Source organism: Protobothrops mucrosquamatus, unplaced genomic scaffold, assembly GCF_001527695.2.
Source record: "Protobothrops mucrosquamatus isolate PMUCROS unplaced genomic scaffold, P.Mucros_1.0 scaffold408, whole genome shotgun sequence".
Classification (NCBI taxonomy): Eukaryota; Metazoa; Chordata; class Lepidosauria; order Squamata; family Viperidae; genus Protobothrops; species Protobothrops mucrosquamatus.
In genome coordinates, this window is record NW_015386738.1 from 1177800 (window position 1) to 1189057 (window position 11258).

Genomic DNA, 11258 nt, shown 5'->3' on the forward strand with positions numbered 1-11258 from the left:
CACTGGGAGGAGCTTGTGTGGTCTGAAGCAGGTGGCCTGTGTCATCACTAGGCGCCTCCCATGACCTTTCCCACCCTGAGATACCTCATGTTCACTTAACGAGCCCCACATTCGGCCATGCATTCGATTAGTGAAAGCTGGGAGTGAACCTCGTACAAGTTACGAGATTCACTCTTACGAATCCTTGAGTTATGAATGGAACGGGCAGGCTCCATTATATTCATAACTGGAGGACTACCTGTGCTTAATAATGGAACACTAGTTCTCTAAAATGTTGATGTATTTAGTAGACATTGAATAGTTATATGCACAGATTTATTACTGAATATATTGTAAGCCATTAACATATTTATTGTGGCATAAACTTCTTTGGATTAGAGTCCATCATCAAATCTGTGAAATTTGAAGGTTGCACAGAGTTAAGTTGGTAAATACACATTTCAAAAGGTATAGGCTTTGACAGCCTGGAGTTGAAATACAAGTGATCCTCATTATTGGCCGGGGTTCCATTTAGATCTAATAACAGCAGATAAGACCTTGAAAAAATATACAAATATACTGACCCACCCAGGAAATCGTATTTTGTGGGGTAATAAAATTGTGATGACAAATATTGTGACAGTGATGACAAATTCATATAAGCAGTAAATATATTTTGTGGTCTTTATATAACTACACATTCTCTTGTTCTTTTAGTCTCAATCTTAACACCTTTGTACCATGTCAAGTCATATCTTTGATCTGTTTAGTCCAATAATGTGTGCTAGACAATAGGATTCTCTTCTTTAAAAAGAGGTCTTAATATTCAACTTAAAAACTTTGACTTCTAATTTATGTATTCTATGTCAGAGGTCTAAATACACCACATACTTTTAAAAGATAGTTCATTGCATCACTTACATATACACTGAGTATAAAAGTAAAATTTGACGATGCAGTGTACTTTTCAATTATATGTGTAAGAGGATTAAATTCCTTAATCAATTATTTAAAAATACACTGTTAAATAGATGCCATAGTGGCTGAGAACACCTTAGTGACCTCAGCAGATCTCAAAAATTTAAGTGGCATGGACCAAATTAGTACTTAGATGGGGGAACGTCTAGAAAATCTAGCATTGCAGAGTAAAGTGAGTAAATTGCATTGACATACTACTTACCATTGTGTTGCCAAGAAACTGATATAGATATCTTGTCAGTTGAAGGAGTTGAAGTTGACTCAAAGGAGTTGACTCAGAGGAGTTGAAGTTGACTCAAAGGAGTCTTTTATCCTTTAAATTCATAGTTAATCTCCTTTAGAAAACAAGACTTTGTGTACTGTATAGTTTCCCTCATATAGCTGAATATTTTTACAGTTTCTTCTCTAGAAGCAGTAAAAGGCAAAAGTGTGTGTCAGAAAAATGTATGTGATGTATCAAGAAGATTACGAAAGGTAATATAAATTCTTCAGAAAAGAAATGAAGTTCACAAGAATGTAACTTGTTTCTTGTTTATCTTTCAAAAAGTAAATAGCTTTAATATTCTTTTTGTGTAAGTTATAAAATAAAGATTGAGTTAAAAAGAATGATAATGTAGTTTATTATCAAAGAATATGGGATGAAATAAGAGAGAGGTTCATGCAGCAAGTTCAATTCCTTAGTTTTTGTCAAATTAATTAACAATACTAAAGAATTAAACCTCATTTCAAATAGAGTGATCAATATACAAAATATTAAATTTTGTTCCAACTTGGTGATGGTTATGCATACATACTGTTGGTTTGTTCTGTAAAAATTGTGGACATCCATTTATAAAAGAATATAAAATTCTGCTTTAGTATATTAACAACCTCTGTCCCTGAATATTTACTTCTTTTAATAAAGTAGAAATGGATTACAATAGCAAGTGGAGAAAACTATGGAAATCGAGCCAGTGGTCACTTTACTCCCTTAGGATCTCTAGCTGAGATGGTATACTTTTATCAATGCTGAGTGATATCTGACCAGTTTAGTAAGGCACTCAAGAAGGGCTATGCTGTTATTGATTCTTTGCACTGAAATTGCAATCCTGGTGAGTGGGCCCTTCCCTTAAACAATCCAGATTCTTTATCTTTCATTAGCAAGGTAGGGAGAGGAATAAATACCCACCTGAGAAAACTATGATGCAAGTTATAATTCAAGTCAATATTTCCTTACTCATTGTAAAGCTATTATGCCTACTAAGCCATGACAATTCTTTGCTATTACTGCTATTCGTGTTGGTCAGAGAAGGGAGCCCACAGAATGGAAATTTGAGAGAGAGTCTAGAAGCTTGGGTGGAGTACTTCAAGGAAAACTTTCAGCTTTGGTATATTTTTGGCCCCAAAGAAGGAAAAATATGATAGAAAAATTGAATATGAGCCCATAGCAGTGTAAAACAATTATCCCAGGAATTACCATAACTGAAAAAATAATATCAGTCCAGAAGATTAACATTTTCTTATTTGTGAGAGTGAAAAATCTTTCCATTGTTAATATAGAATATTTATCCCTGTAAGAAGTGAAAAGAAAAAAAAAGAAATGTAAATATTCTTCATTTAAGCCCAAAGGAGTATGTTCATTCAGCTTCCCAATTACTATAGTTTTTTTTAATCTATGCTGCCCAGAATACATGGTTTTCCTTCTTTAATAAAGTGACTAAAGAAGTGGATCAAGGAAATACTGTGAATATAGTATACTTAGTATTGGGGGTCTGAATATACTATAAGTATAAGACATTTGACAAAATAGACCACAACCTATTTCTTGGTAAGATAGAACAATGTGGGATAGTACATCACCAGATGGATTCACAATTGGCTGACAACAGACACTCCACATCTGGACTTCAATGGAACTACAACTATGTGGAGGGAAGCATGCAGTAGGGTACTTCATGGTTCTGCCTTGGGCCCAGTGTTCTTTAACATCTTCATAAATGATGTAGATGACCAGATAGAAGGGGAACTTACAAAATTTACAGATGCCCCCAACCTGGAGGGAATTGCTAATACTTTAGAAGATACGCTCAAGATTCAGAAGGATCCTGGCAGATTTGAGCAATAAGCCCTATCCAATAAGATGCAATTTGGTTATGAGAAAAGGTCCTGAAAAAACAAATGCTCAGGTATAGAATAGGTAGTACCTGGTTCAACAGTAATAACTGTGAGAGAGATTTAGTTGTCCTAGAGGATTATCACTTGAACATGAGCCAACAGCTTCCAAAAAACCAATGCAGTCCTAGGCTACATCAACAGAGGGATAGTATCAAGATCACAAAAAGTGATAATACTGCTCTATATTGCACCTAGGCCACACTGGTATGAGATGTGAAGTTCTTGTCACAAAAAAAGATGCTGAGATCCTAAAAAGAGTACAGAGAAGAGCAACAAAGATGATAAGAGGTCTGGAGGTACCTCTTAAATATATGATGAATGATTAAGGGAAATAAGTATGTCTAGTTTAATGAAGAGGAGGATTGGTGTCAGACTGCCCCAAATCTAACTCTAGAAAAGAATGACCCTAGACTCCAGTTGGTTGAAGTAATAGATATTTTAACTGGAGTAGAATGGTTGCAAGGCAAGTAAAGTGGGATCTGAAGAATTTGCACGCAAAGCACCAAATTTTTCCTTCCCTCCTGGTCCACCTCCCTTGAGCCAGTCACTAGTGTCCAATAGCAAGTCGTTTGGATGTTTTGGGAACTCTTTGATGGTGGGCAGTCCATCTGCTCATTCTCAGGCCAGTTGTCCTTGAAGTCTGGAGCAAACTGGTACAAGCACCTGGTTATTCTCACTCCTGTCAATTTCCCCCTCCCTCCTGGCTCCTTTCTTACATTCTCACCCTGGCTGTAACCCACATTTCATAACCCCCCTCCCACTTGTACTTTGATGTCAGGATTCCAGCAGAAGCATGGTCTGAGGTGCTGAAGTTGGCAGACCTGACATTCGCTCTCCATGAGCAGGGATGTTAGTCCTGGAAAAGAAAAGGGGAGGGGAGAGAGAGAAAGGAATGTAGATGTCAGCCTGGTTTGTCTGGGTATTTGGAGTGGATTTTTTTCAGCAAGTGCAGGGCCTTGACATGGTGGGCATCTACCCATTCAGTTTCTAATGGGGGAAGATGCTTCCAAACAACGAGATACTGGGTTTTCCCTCTATGTGTGCAAGAGTCTAGAACAGTGATGGCGAACCTTTTACAGACTGAGTGCCCAAACTGCAACCCAAAACCCACTTATGCATCATCAGGTGCCGGGTGGGTGTGGCCCATTGGCTGGGTGTGGCCCATTGGGGGTGTGTGGCCCATTGGGGGCGTGGCTACGGTGGTAACGGCAGACTGGGTGGGACTAAAAAGTTCAATCAATTCCAACTTTGCAAGATCTTTTTTTCCCCGCAAGAAGTTGAAATTGACTGAACCTTTTTTTGATTGATTGAACCTTTTTTTTTTTTTTTTGCATGTGAAAAGGTTTTATAAAACCCAGCTGAAGGCCTAGGACTGGGGCGATGGCGCACGTGCCCACAGAGAGGACTATGAGTGCCGCCTCTGGCACCCGTGCCATAGGTTCGCCACCACTGGTCTAGAATGTCCTTAATCTCAGAATATTGTTCACCTTCATTGAGGATAGGAGTGGAAGTATTGCTTCAGTAGGGCACAATAGAGAGGTGCTTATAGACTTAAGCAAGCTGCAATGAAACACCGGGTGAATGCGCCTTAGCAATTAAGGTAATTCTAGTTGGAAAATGACTAGGTTGATTATTTTATTTATTGGAAAAGAGCTGATGTATTTAGGAACCAGTTTTTTGGAGGGCTGTCTTGATTGAAGATACTTAGTGGATAGGTAGAATAGGGCTCCTATTTTAAATTCTTAAATTCTGTGTCACCTAATGTTTATAAACCACCAGCCAGGTGTTTTGAATTTGAGTCACTCATTCTGCCAGGGAAGTTATGTAAGGTTGAGGTAACTTGGACATGGCTACAAAGTCTTGGCCAGAAGCCACTTTGAACGGTGTAAAGCTGGTGCTGCTGTGGACGGAATTGTTGTAGGCTATTTCTACAAAGGGAAGCAGATCAACCCAATTGTGTAATTGACATAGCACCTGAGGTATGTGTCTAATACAGAATTTGTAAGTTCACAGGATCCATTAGTGTCCGGATGATAGGAGGAGCTAAATCCCTGGGAGATTCCCAAGAGTTTAAGGAACTCTTGAGAGAACCAAGAGGTAAATTAAACTTCCTGATTTGAGATAGTGCATTCAGAGACACTATTTAAGTGGTAGATGTGCTGAATAAACAGTTTAACCAGCATGCACAGTGAAAGGATTTTGTGCACTTGTTTAGAGAAGAGGTCAGTTATTAGCCAAATAATAGATTTTGCCAGTGCTTTCAGGGAGTTCGACTATAAAGTCCATGGATATTTCTTTCCATGGGGGTTTAGGGTTTAACTACTGGTTGGAGGAGTTCTTGTTTTTTCCCCCTGGCACTGTTTTGCTGTAGCACACATGGGACAGCTGGTTACATAACTTTAAATGTCCTTTTTAAAAGATGGCCACCAGAATTGGCGCTTTACCATATGTAAAATTTTTACGGACCCAAAATGGCCTGCTGTTTTAGAGTCATGGTTCTTTTGAAACAGTTATTTGTTGGCTTTCAGGATGTATACCATTGCAAATCCATCAAGCATTGTGCATTCCATTTTATGATCCCTAAACCTCAGGTCTGAGCTTAGAGCCTCTTTTATGGAAGTGAGTAAGTCTTTCGCCAGGGAGAAGAGAGTTTCCCTGCCCTTCAGGTGATTGCTGGAGCTGCTAGTTGTTTTGAGGGAATCACCACTCAGACTATTTCCTTTCACTATTGTACTGGGGCAGCCTGGATAGGGCATCTGCCAGGAAGTTTTTCCCTCCCAGTAAGTATCATAAGGTAAAGTTGAATCGATTAAAATATTGGCCCCACCAGACCTGTTTAGGTGATAGTCTCTGGGGTCTTTAGCGCCTCTAGATGCTTATGATAAGTTCAGACCTCAAATGGGATTTTGCTCCCTTCTAAGAAATGCTTCCAACTAAGCAGCTTCCACCAGACTGCATATGGCCTCTTTTTCCCATACTTACCACCTGTGCTTGGTTTCAGTGTGTTTTTTGGAGGTATAGGCACAAAGCTGAAGGATTCCTTGATCATTTTTTCTGTAGCAGCACAGCCCCACCACCACGTCACTGACATCTGCCTGAATGATGAATGGGAAGTGGGATCGGAGTGCTTTAGCATAGGCTCAGCCACAAACATGCATTTGAGTTTTTCAAAAGTAGCTTTACTTTCCATTGACCATTTAAGAGATTGGCTGCCCTTCGGTTTCCCTCCCCTTTGGTCTTCAGCAAGTTTGTTATGGGTAGGGCTGTTTGTGCGAATGCAGGAATGAATTGGCTTTAAAAGTTGGCGAACCCTAGGAAGCTTTGAAATTGCTTTCTGGTGCAAGAAGGGGCCCAATATAAGACTGCTTGGACTTTTGCAAGGTCCATTTTGATCTCCTTGTGGGTGATGTGATACTCTAGATCAGTGATGGCAAACCTTTTAGAGACCCGGTGCCCAAACTGCAACCCAAAACCCATTTATTTATCACCGGGTGCCAGGTGGGCGTGGCCGTGGGCGTCATGGCAGACTGGGTGGGCGGGGCCAGGGTGGCAGGGGCCAGTCCTTTGCCATCTCCAGGGCACAGCACGCGTGCCCACAGAGAGGGCTCTGAGTACCGCCTCTGGCACACGTGCCATAGGTTCGCCACCACTGCCCTAGATCAGTGATGGTGAACCTTTTAGAGACTGAGTGCCCAAACTGCAACCCAAAACCCACTTATGTATCGTCGGGTGCTGAGTGGGCGTGGCCCATTGGGTGGGTGTGGCCCATAGCTAGGTGTGGCCCATTGGGTGGGCGTGGCTTCAGTGGTAACGACAGACTGGGTGGGACTAAAATGTTCAATCAATGAATTCCAACTTTGCGGGGGGAAATTCTCGCGAGAAGTTGAATTGATTGATTGATTGAACCTTTTTTTTTGCACACAGAGGTGGAGGCCTAAAGTGAAAAGATTTTATAAAAGCCAGCTGAAGGCCTGGGACTGGGGCGATGGCAAGCGTGCCCACAGAGAAAGCTCTGCGTGCCACCTGTGGCACGCGTGCCATAGGTTCGCCACCACGGCCCTAATTTTGCTTTCATGGAATTTACCTTTCAATAGCTTGGCATACAGTTTGGCAGTCTGTAGCTTTTTTAACACAGCTTGCACTAGCTTTACTTGCTTGGCCATGGTTTCCATGTAGATCAGAATGTCACCTAAGTATACTAGGACTCCTTTGACTAACATTCCTGCAGCACTTGGTTAATTAACTGCATAAATACAATGGCTGCGCCTTGCAGTCCAAATGGACTGCAGTTCAATAGAATTGAAAACATCAGAGTGGGCAATAAAAAGCGGTTTTCCATTCATCCCTTTCTTTGATCCTGATTCGATAGTAAGCCTCCCAGAGGTCCAGTTTAGTAAAAAAAAAAAAAATTCCCTTTGGTCAGATGAGCTAGCATGTCCCACATAAATATCAAGGGGTATACGTCTTCCATGCATACTGCATTTAACCTTCAATAGTCCACACAGATGAAGGGACTCATCCTTCTTTTCTCAAAAAAGTACTTGTGCCACTACTCGTGGTCTAGCTGGCTGTATAAAGCCTCATTTTAAGTTTTTGTCAATAAAAGCCTGGACTTCGTTAAGCTCCCTTGGAGTCATGGAATATAGCTTGGGCTTAGGTTGTGTAGCCCATGTCAGTTTTTCTATAGTCTGTGGTAGTGGGATGATGTTCGTCTGAGCCATTTTTGTTAAATACATCCTGTAGGTCCCGGTACTGCTTTGGGGTTTGGGACTCAGCTTTGGGTCTTTCCTTCACTTCTACCCCCACTTCCTCTCTGGGTTTCACTGTACTTCTCTGTTTCCAATTTTGGGCATTCTTCCCCTGGGATTCCCCTCAGTTTCCTGCTGCTGGATATTTAAGAGCCACTTCTTCCAGTTCACATAGGGCAGTGGTGGTGAACCTATGGCACGCGTGCCAGAGGCGGCATTCAGAGCCCTCTCTGTGGGCACACGCACCATTGCCCCAGCCCCGCCTCCCCCCACAGCCCCTTCCTCACCAGCAGCCCCCCCCAGTGGGGAGTCGCCCCAGAGCGTGGCCCGCGCAGAGCAGCGCAGCCAAGGACATGGCAGCCGGTCAGCAGGGACAAGACTCTGCCCTCGCGCCCCATCGCATGCAGTTGGTGCTGCGGGGCGCGGGCGGAGGGCGTGGCTGCCATGGCGCTGCTGGGCCACCTGGGCAATATGGTGCAGCAGGCCATGGAGGCTGTGGGTGGCCCTGTGGGCGGGGTGGAGCGTGGATGGGGTGGTGGGGCAGGGGACGGGTTTTGGGTCTCTAAAACGTTTGCCATCACTGATTTAAGGCATCTTTTCCTAACAAATTCACACCTGCCTCTGGTATATATAACATTTCTATTTCAATTCCCCACTCCTTATTTTTTGCTTAATCTGTAATGATTTTAATTTCTGTACTTGAAAGCCTTCCCCTTTTACCCCTGACACTCTGATTGTTTGTTCACTTAGTTGCATCTGAGGGCTTAAAGTGGACACAGAAGTGTGTGCTGCTCCAGTATCCACTAAAAACACTATCTCTTCTCTATCTGGTCCCACTTCTAAATTTACCAAGGGCTCATCGTGGGACCTTAAAGTAAATTGCCCCTGACACCCCTAAAATAGACTTTCATCTTTCTCCATTAATTTACACACTTGCTGATCCTTCTGCACTTGTGGACAATCTTTCTTAAAATGTCCTTTCTGTCCACACTCAAAACATGTTCTTTCTCTGAATCCCATTCCAAAACTTCCTTTACCTCTTCCATTTAGATATCGATACTNATGTCTGGCCAAGATTTAATAACAAATTGCACCCTAATTAGTGGCACATTTGCCGCTTCATCCGGATCCATTCCTGACCACTTCCGCATGCCATCTTTAAGTCTTTGTAAAAAGGCAGCAGGGGATTCCTCTTTTTCTTGCTCTATTTGTAGTGCCTTTGACATATTCTGTGCCTTTGCCACAGCTTCCCTCATTCCCCGTATAATCATAGTTCTTAGATTTTCCATATTCTGTCTATCTACTGGATTATTATTATTCCAATTTGGTCTTGTTAATGGAAATTTAGCTTCCCTGTTAGGTGGTGGATTAATCCCTCCCTGGGGATGTTCCCTGTCCCATATCTTCATTGCTGCTGTACGAATGAGTTGTCTTTCTTCAGCAAAGAACAAGGTATTCCAAATGGCCATAATTTTGTCCCACGTGTAAATATTTGGCCCTAATAAATTCTCTAGCTGTTCTGCTGTTCCTAAAGGATCTTCTATCAGATTTTTAAGTTCCTTCTTAAATGCCCGTACCTCAGATGCCCAACGGGGTTCCTGTACAAAACTAATTATGGGCACCCCCTGAGCATCAATTCCATTGGGCACCTCCCTTAAAGGGAACAGAGTTGGGTCCTCCATTTCCTTGTTTTTAGGGAAGGGGAAATTTTCAATATCTTTTTTACACTGTTCTAATTCCCTTCTGAGATTTTTTACACTTATTATTCTTCTTTTTAGTAATTGGAAGAGTTTCGGGTCTGGTCTCTGCCAAAGGGGGTGGACCTTGTGGGACGTTTTGAACTTCCGGAACAAGTCAGGGGTTATATGGAGGGGGAAAATATCTTCCTTGCCCTCTTCTACTTCTTCTTGGTTCAAATAAACTGTAGTATACACAGGATCTGCTGGTTCTACCCAATTATCAGGGGTCCAAATTAAGGCATAATCTAGTTCATTCTCTAAGGACTTGCATGATTTTTGTTTAACATATTCATACAAGTGTTGGCACGCAAAATAGTCAGTAGTTCCCATACGCAGCCATTCTATTCTCTCATCTTCCCACCAAATAAAACAACACAAATTTACCATATCTTCCTTGGTCAAATTCAACTTAATAATGATCTTATTATAGGGGGGGGGGGTTGCCCCAATTGGCCAGCAGGATTCCTAACGGACTTCCCGGATCAATGTTCAATTTGGGTTTCTTTCTTATTTTCTTTACACATTTCTTCTTTTGGGATCCTCCTGAATTACCCATGCTGGTTTACCATCTGTTCTTTTATCCTTACCAATCTAATGAGACCACAATTCGCTTCACCAAGCCGCTTTCTCTTTTCTCCCACCAATCTCCTCTCAGAGGTATGGAAATCAGGTACTCAAGAGTCTGCACTCACTTTGCCTTGCAACCCTATGGTTCTTAGGGCATCTCAAGCACTCCTCTCACAGATCTCAGATTCACACAGTCCTACCCAGTCCTCCACCCGACTGCCTAGGCAGTTATTTCCTCTGGTTTACCCCAGATAACTCACCTAGGTTCATGCATGAAGTTGCCCAGTCACTGAGGCTGGTAATTCACTGATCCCTCCTTCCGTCATTTTCCTAGCAACCTCTATTTGGATCCGTGGAAGCTGAGTGTCGATTCCAGACCTTGTTCCCTGGAGTTCGAGATCAGATTGTTGAACTCAAGGGGGCATGCCTTCCGATGTCATCTCCAGGTTCTCCGGGATCCAGAAATGAGTGTTCCTCTAGCCCCACCTACTGGGCGCCAAAACTGTTGCGCATGAATTTAAAAACAAATTAAATCCACTAATTGGGTTGCAAAGAAAACAAAATTTATTGCTTACAAAGGATAAGCCCAATGGCGGTTTGCAAAGCGCGGTGGAGCCGAGTTGGAACCTCACGCAGGAAATTCTCAAACAACGGACCACACACGAGCCACGTTGAGCAGTCTTTTTTTTTTTAATAAAATTTTTATTGATTTTTATAATTAAACAACAAATAGCAATATGATGCATTTACATACACAAACCAAAAGGAATAATCCAATTCGATACCTTGTCGGGAACGCTCAGCAGTCCCCGCCTTGCCTCCACCCTCATCCACTTTCCTATCCTTCCTCCCTCTAACCCACAACCTCTCCTCCTTTCCACCTACCTACGTCCCCTCTCCTTTCTATCCACCTCATCGAGTGCAATTTGGGATACCAGCCGAGCATCTCCTCTTATCAATACAATTATTGTTTACCTATAACATGTAAATACATCAATTTTTATAATTCCCCTAATCCCCTTCCCCCCCTGGACTTCCCGGAACCAAATACAGGATTAAAACACATCCCATTCCATATCTAAATTACAATTTA

The 11258-nt window shown here is 42.1% G+C and overlaps 1 protein-coding gene across 1 annotated transcript in view; it reads left to right on the forward strand.

The window, feature by feature from the left end:
- The window catches only part of ZPBP (zona pellucida binding protein), an 87142-nt gene that overhangs the window by 60176 nt on the left and 15708 nt on the right, over positions 1–11258 (forward strand). The window contains exon 5 of the mRNA XM_015816172.1: positions 1355–1431. Coding sequence (XP_015671658.1) covers positions 1355–1431 — 77 coding nt within the window. The remainder of the gene's footprint in view (positions 1–1354; positions 1432–11258) is intronic.